At 39.7% G+C, this 15,214-nt stretch overlaps 1 protein-coding gene across 1 annotated transcript in view; it reads right to left on the reverse strand.

Annotated features, from left to right (window-relative positions):
- Window positions 1-15,214, reverse strand: part of GRM1 (glutamate metabotropic receptor 1) — a 241,665-nt gene that overhangs the window by 29,466 nt on the left and 196,985 nt on the right. The window contains exons 3-4 of the mRNA XM_045161917.1: window positions 5,563-5,809; window positions 641-809 (exon numbers count right to left, since the gene is read on the reverse strand). Coding sequence (XP_045017852.1) covers window positions 641-809; window positions 5,563-5,809 — 416 coding nt within the window. The remainder of the gene's footprint in view (window positions 1-640; window positions 810-5,562; window positions 5,810-15,214) is intronic.

Genomic DNA, 15,214 nt, shown 5'->3' on the forward strand with positions numbered 1-15,214 from the left:
ACTCCTCTCTACCTCCATTCAGTCAAATGCCCAATATAGGATGTTTACTTACTCTAGTTTTAAATACACAGTGATATCACAGTCACTCACTTGCCCCAACCTGGAAAGTTTCTGAGAATAATTAGAAAGTGAGGACTCTCTTTTGGCTGGAAAATAGTTTCAGGAAAATGAAAGAACTTTGTAGAGAAAAGAGAAGTGGTAAGCAGTGCTCCTGTTTTACCTCATTTCAACTTCTTTTATTTTAGTTTTACACTTATTTGACATTGCTCAGCTTCTGCTTTCTTTAACAATAGCTAGAACTATGACTAAGCAGTATCATTGGCTTTGGCTTCCAAGTTTACTTCTGTTTCAATTTTTAATTTGATTATTCATATCCCCTTGCTTTCTTTATTGTATTTAAGATCACAGCTTATCATTGCAATGAAAATAAAGACTATTCTAAATATCCCAGTGGTTTTCCTATTTCATTTTCCAATCTTGGTTTGTCTTCTCAATTTTTGTTAAACACAACAGAAACAATAAGCTTAGCACACCCTTTCTGGACAGTCTTGTTAAAGAAAAATGTGATTTTCTTCACTTATGCACAGGCAGGAGGTCTCCTCAAGGACACTGTCCAAGAATGCATCGGTGACTGGCTTACCTTGATTTGACCCTTTAGGCAAGGCTCACTGCATACAGACCGTACCATTCCACTCTTGTTCATTTGGATTTTGTAATCATCGATATTCAAGACCCCTTCATGCCAAGTTCCAACGTGTACATAGTCATAGCGATTGGCTTCTGTGTATTGCAGATTCATAATATCATACCTACAAAGAAAACAACATGTGTGTCTTGGAGCATATGGACATGATGTAGAAACTAAAGGAATTTGGTAAATAGATAAAAATAGAGAGAAGAGAAATAAAAGTTAGAAACATCCCATGTCCTAACACAAGCTACTGTCAATATTTTAGTTTATTTAGTTTAGTTATGTGTCCTGTGATTTTCCAAAATGTGTATTCCATTCTTCAGTCTCTGTATCATCCATATTTGTTAAAGAATATATTATTCTTGTACTTTTCTTTCTGTGTATTCTTGAAAATAATTCTGTATGCGCTGGGTTGATCACCATATCCTTCTTCTTCTTTTTTTTTTTTTTCACCAGATTATTCTTTGATCAAGTAACAATTCTTCAGAACATTAATTTTAGCTTAAATACTTTTATTCCAAATTCCTTTTTCACATTCAGTTGCTACTTTAATTACACTGGATTAAAAGAGGTGAGTCTTATCAAGTCTGGAGTCTTACCTATTTTAGGTGTTAATAGAGCAAGAAATCTGAGAAATGCATCTTTAATTAGCAAGGATGTTGAGGATTTAACATTTTGAGCATTGACATTTAAACTGGTCTCTTCCTTGATTAGGGCAAACATTTGTGAATCCAAATAATCGGTGTCAGCTATTTCAGTTATTTAAACGCTGCGATGCTACACAGCGGTAAAATCTACATTTAGAAATCTTCTGTGTGTGTTCTGGGGGCCAGATTCATTGTTTCCCAGTGAAGGCAGTAGAGAGTATTTTCCAGTGTGATGGAAAAAGCACAAGATTTGATGTTAGAATGTATAAGCTGAAATCTCTTTTCTAATATTTTACCAGTAGATTGCAAGACTTTGGAATGTCATTAAACTCTTTAAGGTTCATGGGCTTCTTGTGGGAATTTACTTACATAGAGTAGGTTAAAAAAAACTGCTTCACGATTGTGAGAAATGTATATAAAAGACAACATCACTATATCATTCACATTTGTAGTACTATTATTATTATTTATATGCTAAAATACTCTTGTTATTTCCATTCTATAAGAAAGTGAAAACATCTTTGTCTTGTCACAGCCATTTTCCTTTCTCATCTCTCTTCCTCCTCCCCACTATGTCCCTGTCTATGTCATGTCATCCTGGAATTCTTTCCCTACAAACCTGATTCAGACTCAAAATCCTCCTCAGCCCAACACCCCAGGAAGCTACTACCCGTCAGCCTTGGTTGACATCTGAAATCTACTGGCTCTATCTGGCTTAGTTCTTTATTTTGTCACTGTTTAGTCACTAATTCGTGTTCGACTCTTTTGCGACCCCATGGACTGTAGACTGTCAGGCTCCTCTATTCATCGGATTCTCCAGGCAAGAGTATTGGAGTGGGTTGTCATTTCCTTCTCAAGGGGATCTTCTCAACCCAGGGATGGAATCTTCATCTCCTGCTTGGCAAGCAAATTCTTTACCATTGAACCACCAGTTCTTTATCTAGACAACTAATATCTTTTCAAAGCTTTGCTGCCTGTTTTTTAATAATGCGCAAATGTACCCTGTTACCCACAGGATTGCTAGTGGCTTCTCCACAACCAGATTCTGGCAGTTTCTATAAATAGCAACCCCCTAAAGGAAAAGGGGATTCTAGGGGAGTAAAATCCACTTTTCCACTTTTGCTCCACTTTTCCAGATGAACAAAACTTACCTGGAGTAAGAAGAGAGAATGGCGTACCTGGAGGGCATTATTCATGTCTCTGCTTTCTGATTTTTGGTAATAGAGGGTTCTCATTCCTCTGGTTGCTGAGACAAACCAGAATGTTCTCAGAGTAGCTCTCTGACTGATAACCACATAGGTATTAACTGCAGGCTGACAGCTTGCACTCATCCGGCTGATCAATGATACTAATCTATACCTCCAATATTTTTCCATTTTTTACACTCTTTATGGTAGGTAGCTCAGTTGGTAAAGAATCTGCCTGCAATGTAGGAGACCTGGGTTCTAATCCTGGGTCAGGAAGATCCCCTGCAGAAGGAAATGGCAACCCACTCCAGTACTCTTGTCTGGGAAATCCCATAGACAGAGTAGGCTACAGTTCATGGGGTCGCTAAGAGTCGGACACGACTGAGCGACTTCACTTTCATTTTTCACTTTCATGCATTGGAGAAGGAAATGACAACCCACTCCAGTGTTCTTGCATGGAGAATCCCAGGGACAGGGGAGCCTGGTGGGCTTCCGTCTATGGGGTCGCACAGAGTTGGACACGACTGACTTAGCAGCAGCAGCAGCAGCAGCAGCATTTCAATAGGGGAAATCAGTTCACACTTTATTAGCATTTAGAAACTGAAAAATTCACAATATCTTGGCATGAAAACATATTTTGAAAAAGTCCCAAAAACTAGAGGAAGAAAAAAAAAAAAAAAAACGATAATACCAAGGGGAAAATACTGACTTACTAAAGAGAGGCCTTCCCCTGTGCAGTGTGTGTTAATGAACACTGCTCCTTTCTCTTGGCCCCACAGTCCCTTCTCAGCATGTTGGTGCTTATTTAGAATATCCTTATGCTGTAAATTACAAGTTTGTTGCATCCTTTCAATGCATTCAATTTCTGTTTCGTGATGATTAACTAAAATAATTACAAGAGGGACCAAAAGTATGAATGGTGGTGTGACAGGAGATAGAAACAGAGGGAACTGGTTGAAATAAAAATTGAACACAGATTAAGCTGACCAATTTCAGACATGAGGAAATGATCCTTGAAAAGGAACCCAGGGGGAAACTCATGATTTAAATACTTAATTAAAAATGAAGGAGAAACAAGCTAAAATTGTGGGTCTATATTTTAGATGATTTACAAATAGAGAGAGGAGGTGGAAACCTTTATCTCTGCAGTGGGGTAAATGTACCTGGCCCTGTCCTAGGCACATTGTGTATGCTATAGAATCATGAAGGAAGGTTTCCATCCCCAGTCCAGTCCTTTACAGAGCTGGTTTGAAGTAGAACCCAGGATTACAACCATGGGTTTAAAGGCGGGTGGGAGGAGGTGGTCAGTGCTCTGCATCTTAGATCCACTTGTGCCATCTGGTACCACTTCTTAAGGTGCTCAGCTCCTGGATGCCTTCCACATGCCCAGCCCCTGCATCACTCCATCCTTCCCACTCTCATCTCCATCTAAAGTTGCTCCCACCTAACTGGCAGCCTGGAAGGAATCTGATATATCCATGGCTTTAATTGCTGACTATTACTATATCATTTATCCTTCCTGGAGCTGTTGGATTTTAGCAGGCAGAATCCACTGAGGCCCCACAAGGCACTCACTAAATGTAGAACTTTAAGCTTCCATGAAAGGAAGAGATATGTGGAGAATTATTTAAGGTCAAATAGTCTCTTACAGTCCCTTTGAAATGACATTAAGAAAGATGTCAGCAACTTTGCCTAATTTTTAGTTCAGTTCAGTTGCTCAGTCAGACTCAGTGTCTGACTCTTTGCAACCCCATGAATCACAGCACATCAGGCCTCCCTGTACAACTCCCAGAGTTCACCCAAACTCATGTGCATCGAGTCAATGATGCAGTCCAGCCATCTCATCCTCTGTCGTCCCCTTCTCCTCCTGCCCCCAATCCCTCCCAGCATCAGGGTCTTTTCCAATGAGTCAACTCTTCACATGAGGGGGCCAAAGTATTGGAGTTTCAGCCTCAGCATCAATCCTTCCAATGAAGTAGCTAAAAGGCAATGCAATGTGGCAAAAAGATTACAAGTCTCAGAATCAAACGGCACTGCCTCTACCAGCTACTCTCTGGGTGACTTTAGGGGAGTTTCTTAGTTTCTCTGACACTCAGCTTTATCATCTGTAAAAGAAGATAATAATATGCCTGTGGCAATGAGGATTAAATGATCTGCTGTTCCATTTTATCACAACATATGCTTTTCTAAAATCTCCCATTCTGCAAGCTTTCATACTGAAAAATAACAGGACTTATGAGGGGGAAAAAAAGAGAGAGATTGTGGGTATTCTGTGCAGCAGCCAGACTGAGGGCCTTTTTTCTTTCCTGTTGTCGGTTTTAATTTTTATCCCAGGATTCTGACCATCCTTTGCCTAAGAAAATCTCTATGAATGAACACAACTACTCTTTATACTGATATCATCTTCTACATACCAATTACATAGGGACTAATTGGTGTTATAAAAGCAAGTACTGCAGAGGAGACAGTATATAAAATGACTTGGGGGAAAATATATGTATATACATTTAGTTAGATTTAATTTTCCTTTGCTTCTTGATTAATTCTTTGGAAGCCATAAAGACTCAATACGAGGCAGAAAATTCTTTTCTTTCTTGTTCCAAGAAACATGTTAGTTGGAACATAAGGTAGCCTGAGAAAAAGGGACACATATGGTTCTCTTCATATATTAAGCTCTTTGAGCAGATAAGATTAAAATATTCCACAAGCAGTATGGCATTGGGATCGATCAATCAGAACATGCTGACCAGATGTTGGCAGTGCCAGGGAGGGTTCTGCTGTTCGGGTATACTCACTCTGGTCTCTTGGGTTTGCAGGAAGGTGCTGGGCCTTCTGGGGGAAGACCAAAGATGATAGTGGAGTGTGTTTTATAATGCGATTTGCATCTAACATTAGCCCCATCTTTTTAGCTATCTAGTTGTATCTACCCTCATGACACCCAGAAAACATGTGACCAAAAAGAGCCAGAGTGTCCATCTGTATGGCTTAGAGAGGATCACAGGATTATTTGGATCCATTACGGAAAGGTCTGCTTTACCTTCCAGGAGCATCCCCTTTCTCATCAAACCACACCTCCTCTCCAGACACTCCGATGAACGTGGACTTGATGAGGAATTCCAGGAGTTTGCTGCCATCGATGGGCTTCATGGCATCGCAGAGGCCCACGTGGCCGGGGCAGAGGGCCTGATGCATGTTCTGTAGCCCGTGCGCCATGGCATAGATGGCATTGATGACAAACCCCATCTTACTGTCCTGGACATAGTTCTCTTCTAAGCTTTCATTGCCTGTAACATAAAAACAGATTACTTCCAAGGGTGCAGTCATGAAGTCTAAACCTGCATGTTTAATTCTCAAATGCTTTTCAGGGCTCTCAGAAGAAGGGAAAGCCAAACATACCTGTCTAAGCTTTGTATTTGTGACTAGCTCTAGATAGATAGTATATTCTATCTTCAAATGGTTTATTCATTTTATTTTCTGAATTCAATAATGGCTTTATAACATATAAAATAAACACCATAGCGGTAAAAATAAAGAACATTCGCATATTGCAAGGAAATCCTTAAGGAGCAATGAAAATAACTCTTATTTCCTCTGGGCTCACAGAGATTTATATTAAAAGTCTCCCTATATCACAGTCCTGGAAAAGTGTTTTTTATATCTTTTGTGACAATCCACAATCCATCATAAATCAGTTTGTGTGTTATCTAAACCTCAATATTTTATTTTGATGATTCTACTAATTTTATCATCTCTAAGATCACAAAAACCAAGAGTGAAATGAACTGGTTAGTATGAATTTCTTCTTATATATGATTTGCTATACAGAAATATTTGAATAAGATTTGCTAATTATGGAGATCCAACCAGTCCATTCTGAAGGAGATCAGCCCTGGGATTTCTTTGGAAGGAATGATGCTAAAGCTGAAACTCCAGTACTTTGGCCACCTCATGCAAAGAGTTGACTCATTGGAAAAGACCCTGGTGCTGGGAGGGATTGGGGGCAGGAGGAGAAGGGGACGACAGAGGATGAGATAGCTGGATGGCATCACCAACTCGATGGACGTGAGTTTGGGTGAACTCCGGGAGTTGGTGATGGACAGGGAGGCCTGGCATGCTGCAATTCATGGGGTCACAAAGAGTTGGACATGACTGAGGGACTGAACTGAACTGAATTATCAGAAACTCAGGCAAAATGCTTCTTGATGGAAAAGTCACACTACATCTTTAATCTAAACATTTAGTTTTATCTCTGAATTTCAAAAACTCTGCCATTATTCTCACCCATGTCACAGATGACAGCCTAAATAGGCCATTAGACCCTAAAGTGCCTGGGCTGGATAATAGCAGAATATTTTAGAAACTCAGAGAACTTGAAATGTTTAGAAGAAATGGTAAAGAGTTTTGACTTTGATGTTGAGCTTGAGATTAAACAATACATTTATAAAGAGTTCTAAGACTAATCTATTTAGGTACACTTGAAAATGTAAAAAATATATATTTGTATCTATCCTGTGAGTAAGATTTGAAATATCCAGGCCAGGTTGAGGGGGGAAAACTCAATTTTAACTCATCTTCCAGTGCTGCTTAATAGGAAATTGTTAAGAGTGTGATTTTCTAGTTTTCCTAATTGAAACAAATAGGAGCAAGAGAGGCAGAAAGGGCATTTTAGAATCAAACTGTGCAGAATAAGTATAGAAGTTATATAAAGCAGAAAACAAACATCCTCCTTGCAAAAACTAAGCAGCCATTGAAATAAGGTGATTTATGTCACCCAGAACCCCTGGATCTTAAATGTTAGTTTGCTTTTCTGTCTATTATATCAGGATATAATAGAGATAAATTAATACCATATATCTGATAAGTTTTAAATGAACCTTTAAAGACTGTTTGAAACTTCCAAGTGTTAGAGTCAAATGTTAAAGCTGTTAGAATTAGAGAAGCAGCAGTTAAAGAAGAAAAAAATAGACAAAAATTAGATGACAAAATAACCTTCAATGTAGCAGTTACTTAAAGAGTTCTAGCAACTATTAACAGAGAAGGCGATGGCACCCCACTGCAGTACTCTTGCCTGGAAAATCCCATGGATGGAGGAGCCTGGTGGGCTGCAGTCCCTGGGGTCACTAAGAGTCAGACACAACTGAGCGACTTCACTTTCACTTTTCACTTTCATGCACTGGAGAAGGAAGTGGCAACCCACTCCAGTGTTCTTGCCTGGAGAATCCCAGGGACGGGGGAGCCTGGTGGGCTGCTGTCTATGGGGTCACACAGAGTTGGACACAACTGAAGCAACCTAGCAGCAGCAGCAGGAATTGTTAAAGGAAAGTTCTACTAAAACCATCCACTTGAAGTGGCTGCTATTAAAGTCAGCCCTGGGAGCAAACTGTAAGAAAATATGTGTTCTTTACCAGTTAGAAAGTTTTCTACTGGGGACAAACCTTATGAGCACTGAGTTTGCTGTTTTGTTTTTGTTTTGATAGCTACTATTAAGATGTATATAATGCACCTTTAATAATAATTATCAGGTGAAAACAACCTGTATCTATTTACTAATGTTATGAGTAATGTGAGTGAAGTCACTCAGTCATGTCCAACTCTTTGCGACCTCATGGGCTGTAGCCTACCAGGTTCCTCTGTCCACGGAATTTTCCAGGCAAGAGTACTGGAGTGGGTTGCCATTTCCTTCTCCAGGGAATCATCCTGATCCAGGGATCGAACCCAGGTCTCCTGTATTGGTAGGCAGGTTCTTTACCACTAGCTCCACTCCAATTAAGAAGAAGAAGCCCATCCTGTCAGTATTTATCATACAGAGAACCAGGAGGCTAAGCACATGTCTTCAGGGAATATTCGTTATGCAAACCCTTTTCCAAAGAAATACAACCAGCTTGTGTGCTTGTGTAAATCTGAAGTGACACATATACTTCCCTACCACCTGTCCACAGGGTCTGCACTTGAAGGGGATGTGCCTGTTGTCAGTAAGAAGTCTCTTTCCAGCTTCTACCCCAGCTCAGAATGAACCAGCATTTGGAAAGGTTTGGCACCGAGTTAGAAAAATCACATGGCCTTTATGGGACCATTTTCTTTGCCGTAGCAATGGTCCCAGATGATGTTGCAAGAATTCATCAACAAACAAACAGAATATGTGACAGGTTTTCCTGTTGTCCAAAGATCCTATATTTTCATGACCAGTGAATACAGAATCCAAACTAATAATATTGTTACTTAGTGGGACGGTGAAATCACTCTGACTCCCAGGAGTTTAGTGCCTTTTTAATAACACTAGTCTCAGAGTTATTAGTGAAAAGGGGATTTTATGATTCATTTTCTGTGGTGCGTTAACTGTTACAGGCCACTAGGGTATCATTAAACCATTACTTTTTCTAATATACTAAATGGAATCAAATAATCATGGTTGACTGTGTTTATTTACCTTCAAAAGAATACCTGCCTAACTACTTCACAGTGGAATGTGAAAATAGCTACCTTGATTCGAAATAGTAATCTTATTCTTATTGCAAGAACACAACAAGGGCTATAAATTGCTGCCTGAGTGCCGCAGCACACAGGGCCTCCACAGGAAAAGAAACAGACTGTATACCCTCTGAAAACAGGAAATGCACGGTGGTGGGGCAAAGGCTTGGCTATTCTATCTGCTGCCTAATTTAGGATGGCTATCCAGCAGAGTGGTATAGCAGAAAGAGCTCTGGGCTAGGCACTTAAACACCTGGAACCTAGTGAAATGGAGCAGGACCCTGTGAGGCTTTCCCAGGTAGAAATCCTTTCTCTGTCTCCAGTTTCTTGTTTTGGGCTTCCCTGGTGGCTGAGATAGTAAAGAATCCACTTGCAATGCCGGAGACCTGGGTTGGGAAGATTCTTTGGAGGAGGGCATGGCAACCACTCCAGTATTCTTGCCTGGAGAATTCCTATCGACAAAGGAGCCTGGTGGGCTACAGTCCATGCGGTCACAAAGAGTCAGACTGGACTGAGTGACCAAGCACAATTTCTTGTTTGTAGGAAACGGGCTTCATTCGGCCTCCTTGACTGTCCTGAGTTCCAAAGTGCAGATTCCAACAGTTGCTTATGGGAAGACAGGGAATGCGGGGACAAAGATGGAGCAGTCAAGAAACGATAGTACAGCCGGGGGGCTGTACTGATTCCTCCTTAAAGGATGAACATAACGATATCTTCTAGTTCTTTTGTAGGAAGCAAGGCCCTTACCCAGGTGGAAGACAGTAACTTCAGGAGCCCTGGAAATTTTCCTGTTACCACCCCTGATCAATCAGAGAAAGTCATGAACCTTTCAGCCCTCACCCCAAATCTTGACTGTAAAACTTCTCCCTGCTGAGCCATTAGGGAGTTCTGGTTTTTTTGAGCATGAGCCACTCATGCTCCTTGCTTGGTCCTGAAATAAATCTCTGCTCCATACTCTGACATTTCAGTCTGTTTGGCCTCCCTGTGTGTTGAGTACATGAACTTGTGTTCAGTAATACTAGAGGCATTTCTGCTGTAACATATCAACAATGCATGTCCAACAAACTCTGGAACTTGGACAAGGGTCTGGATCTCCTAGAGTCCCGTTCCTTAGGAAGCTAGAGTCTCAGTTTCCTGACCTAAAAAATACCACAAGTGTATTCAGATTATCTTCCTGAAGATGTCTTCCCCCCTCTAAAGTGTCTATGTTTTGCTTCTCCAGTTCTACCTTTATTGGTACTTATCAAAGTCCTTTACATATATTATCATTTTTCAATCCTTAAAACTGTATGAGTTTAGGTCTATTATCACCATTTTACCATTGAGAAGGTTAAAGCACAGATAGATGAAGTCTCCATTGGGGAGAAATGCCTTCCTTTCTCTTTACTTAATGCTCCTTTGTGAAGAGACTCCTACTGAGCACCACTTCAGGCCTCTTGTCTTGCCTGATGGGAAAGGAGGGATGACTTATCTTTTTGCAGTACTGGGGAAAAGTAATGCATGCTCAGCTCAACCTCTTTCTCGCTCATGGGGAGGATGACACTTGACAGTTCTCAATGGTTGTGGTTGATTCTCCAGCCTTTGGTAAATGTGGGCTGTAGCTGTCCAGTGGAGCCAGTAGGTTGTGTGTGTGTATTGGTCTCTCAGTTGTGTCTGACTCTTTGTGATCCCATGGATTGTTGCCCACCAGGCTCCTCTGTCCATGGATTCTCCAGACCAGAATACTGAAGGGGATTGCCATTCCCTTCCCCAGAAGATCTTCCCAACCGAGGGATTGAACTCTGGTCTCCTGCATGGCAGGCAAATCCTTTACCGTGTGAGCTACTGCCCCGTGCCAGTAGAATAGACTGGTTACTCTATCTAGTATTGCACGTATCTTATCCATGTCCTTAATCCAGTTTAGATTTTTCTGTTTTTCAGGTTTTTTTTTTTTTACTTTTAGAAACTTTTTCAACAAGGTAAAACTCACATATTATGCAGAAATTTTTACTATACAGATTAATAAATGTTTACATATGGAGTTGGTGATGGACAGGAAAGCCTGGCGTGCTACAGTCCATGGGGTCGAAAAGAGTTGGACATAACTGAGTGACTGAAATGAACTGAACTGACATATGGACATATCCATGTACTTGCTCCCCAGATCATGTTATAGAGCATTTCTAGAGGCTTCCATTTACTTACAGCTTCCTTAATTTATCCCAGCAATGTTTTATGATTTTTCAGTATGCAGGCATTTGATTTTTATGGCACTCCTACAATTGATTGGATGGCACCACTGACTCAATCAACATGAGTTTGAGAAAACTCCAGAAGATAGTAAAAGACAAGGAAGCCTAATATGCTGCAGTCCATGGGCTTGCAAAGAGTCTGGCATGACTTAGCGACTCAACAACAACTGCAATTGGTGTACTTGAAAACCATTTTAATTATTTGTTGCTTGTATAGAGAAATACTACTGATATTAATATTTTATTTTGCTCTTGTATTCTGCAAGCTCCCCAAATGTACAAATTAATTCTAAATTTTTTAATAAATTCTTTTGTGTTATCTATGTATGCAATCACTTTATTAATAAAGCATATTTTATCTCCATCTGTTTCACTCCTGGATCTATGCCTTAGTTAGATTCAGATTTGAGAAGGAAGCACATTGGCTGGGTCACTGAAATCCCAGGGGTATGCATTCAAGGTCACACAGCTACCAAGGACAGAGGCAGTGGTCTTGAGTGCTGGATCGGGTCCCTGCCAAGTGGCACTATGCACACAAGAACAGCCCTATGCAACTGATGGAGCAGTTCTAGAACAGATGAGACATCAGTTAGCAAAAAACATTAGTTTGACTTTAGTTGTTCTGGGTCTTTAGTAATACTGTCCTAGTGTTAATGTCCAAAATGGAAAAACTGAAAATAATTTAAAAGAATGCTAAACTCCAATGAAGTACTTTTATTGATGCCTGTTCTTTCCATTGAGTTAGTACAACCTTCCCACTATGCATGTAGGTCTATTTATGCTGCTTTTTCAAATAGCATTAAATTCCAAATAAAAAGAAGCAAAACAAACATTCTTTTTTCTCATCATAACAAGGAAGTGTTTGGAGAAATATTAGTAAACATAACAATTCCTGGAGAAAATATTCTTCTGATTTCTTGGCCTTTTATCTCTCTGCTGCCTTTTTACTGGAGAGCACTAAATATTCAATACATGCTTTGATACAATCTCTATTCAGATTGAAACACAAAGAATTGTAATTATTTTATATTGTTAACATATCAAGCAAAGAAAGTGAAATTGATGTTCTTTTAAATGAATTGAGTATCAGATTAATTGAAGGAAAATTAATCAGGTCATTTTTTAAATAATGACTTCAAAGGATGAAAATGCCCTCAATTTTTCTTGAAGGCCTGGGCTGTTAAATTTTCTTTATGCTTTTCCAGAAAGACTTTGTGGTAAGACAACAGTCCAGCATTTTTCATGCTCGAGTTTTAAAATTTCGAATATTTTGTTTCCTCTGACTCTATTTTCCTCTTTCTCTAAACATTTTCTCTGTTCCCATAACAGAAAAATATGACCTTTCCATTATTTTCTATTCAATTTACTAAAATGTAAATGAATTTCTATGTAGGATTGAAAAAAGAAAATAGGGATCATTTACTTGAGTGTGTGTTTTTAATCACTGTTATTAGCTGAATTTCTATTACTTAAACCCAACTGATCTTAACATATGTGAACAATACAGACATATTTAAAAAATACATCATCGCAATCTATTGTTAAGAGAAAAATCTCCCGGTTACATGGCACATAAACAGCAGGCTCCTTGTAAATTGCTGGTAATGTATAGTAAGCCTTCATGTCCCTGAAAATACAATTGCATTTTAGCTAACTCATATTTCACAAGATTATAGTGTTATGTGAAAAACAAATGAGGACAATCCCTGGTGTGCTAAAGTGATGCTAAAGATTAGTCAGTAACATTCAGTTTAACTGTGGGGCTCTTTGTTTCTCTACAGAGAGAAAATAAGGGCAGCCTGTCGTGTGCCTTTGCTTTTATCGATCTGGCACAAAACCATGTCATGGAGTTATAAACCACTCCCTCTGGAGTAACTAATCTTTGCAGGTCTGCAATAAGCATTTGGCAGGTAATCACAGAGATGGAGTATGTTACTGAAAGCTGGCTGCTTTAGCCAATGTGGGAAGTTGGGGTATTGTTAAAATTCATCAGGGGCTAACCCCCTTCCCAGCAACCTGCTGGGTCAGAATCCTTGGCAAGCCTATTCATCTTGGCTTTTTCCAAACTCTAAGGAGGCATAATATGCTCAAAGCTCCACTTAACATTTTTATGGATGATAGAAACATGCTTTCCTTTACAAATGTAAGGGAGTTCCATGATTTAAAGCTATTCGAGTTCTTTTTTTTTTTTGTCAACCGTTTGTCCTTTTGTAGTATCCCAAGTTTCAAACTGCAGTGTTTAGATTGAGCTAAAAAGTCAGCTTAAAGCTCAACATTTAGAAAGCAAAGATCATGGCATCTGGTCCCATCACTTCATGGGAAATAGATGGGGAAACAGTGGAAACAGTGTCAGGCTTTATTTTGGGGGGCTCCAAAATCACTGCAGATGGTGACTGCAGCCAAGAAATTAAAAGACACTTACCCCTTGGAAGGAAAGTTAAGACCAACCTAGACAGCATATTGAAAACCAGAGACATTACTTTGCCAACAAAGGTCCGTCTAGTCAAGGCTATGCTTTTTCCAGTGGTCATGTATGGATGTGAGAGTTGGACTGTGAAGAAGGCTGAGCACCGAAGAACTGATGCATTTGAACTGTGGTGTTGGAGAAGACTCTTGAGAGTCCCTTGGACTGCAAGGAGATCCAACCAGTCCATTCTGAAGGAGATCAGCCCTGGGATTTCTTTGGAAGGAATGATGCTAAAGCTGAAACTCCAGTACTTTGGCTACCTCATGGGAAGAGTTGACTCATTGGAAAAGACTCTGATGCTGGGAGGGATTAGGGGCAGGAGCAGAAGGGGATGACAGAGGATGAGATGGCTGGATGACATCACTGACTCTATGGATGTGAGTCTGAGTGAACTCCAGAAGTTGGTGATGGACAGGGAGGCCTGGCGTGCTGTGATTCATGGGGTAGCAAAGAGTCTGACATGACTGAGCGACTGAACTGAACTGAACTGAATAAGTTAGAGTGCATTTTGCAGAAATACAAGAACTATTTGTGAAAGTTCTACTTAGCTCTACCATTTTAGAGTCTAACAGCATCTTTTGGAATTAAATATAGGGTCTTGTTTATTACAAAAACAAAACCTTAAAAGTTTCATGGTGTTAGCATTGTAAATCTACTTTTATGATTGACTTCTGGTTAATACAGTACAGTCTTTATGACTTGACAAAATGCTTTACATAAAAGGTCTACATATTAAGGATATCTTATACTTCAGCCTCTTTCCTGGAATTTACATGCTGAGTGATAAAATGGAAACTTGGAATAGAAACCGTCCTTGTTCTGCATAGGCTCTGGTGTTTAAATATAGGCCATAAGGTTTATTATATGCCCCATCACCTACGAATGGGATATACTCTGGATTTCCATGTGAGGTTCATTTCTGCAGGGCACTATTAGTTGATATTTTACACTGACATTTTATCTAGATTTAATGATCCTTTTAGACCACAAGGCTATCTGTTCCAAAGTTGGTTGGGATTTCTGGAATGATATATTGCCTTTTATGTGGTATCTCCCAACAGCATCTCTAGAAAGAACCAAACTCAGAATTCCTAAGGGCTTAATAAGAACTCATGGCTAGTGAGACTTCAGGCAATATCTGTCACAGAATTAAAAGAAAAGCTCCTAAGATTAGTGTTGTGAAGGGTCTAGGGCTAAAGCACATACAGGATTCAGACTTCATGCAAATCTGCTTCGATGTGTCAATCACTCTGCTCAGGTTGTGAAAGGCTTACAGACATAAGAATGCCAAATACAGATTCTGTAAGAGGGACTCCCTGAGGGTTCATGGGCTGATTCAAATCTATTAAAATTATATTCGGGAGTAGAATATAAGCACTATATTCTAGTTGGTAAAGTTGTTTATCCCAGGGTATGGGCTAACAGTTCTGAAAGAGCTGTACACACATACCAAGGTTGAGAAAATAAATGAAGAAATGGATGACAGAAGACAGAATCCAAGTTTATTACACCTGGAGTGGGGA

The sequence above is a fragment of the Bubalus bubalis genome, chromosome 10, assembly GCF_019923935.1.
Source record: "Bubalus bubalis isolate 160015118507 breed Murrah chromosome 10, NDDB_SH_1, whole genome shotgun sequence".
Lineage (NCBI taxonomy): Eukaryota > Metazoa > Chordata > Mammalia > Artiodactyla > Bovidae > Bubalus > Bubalus bubalis.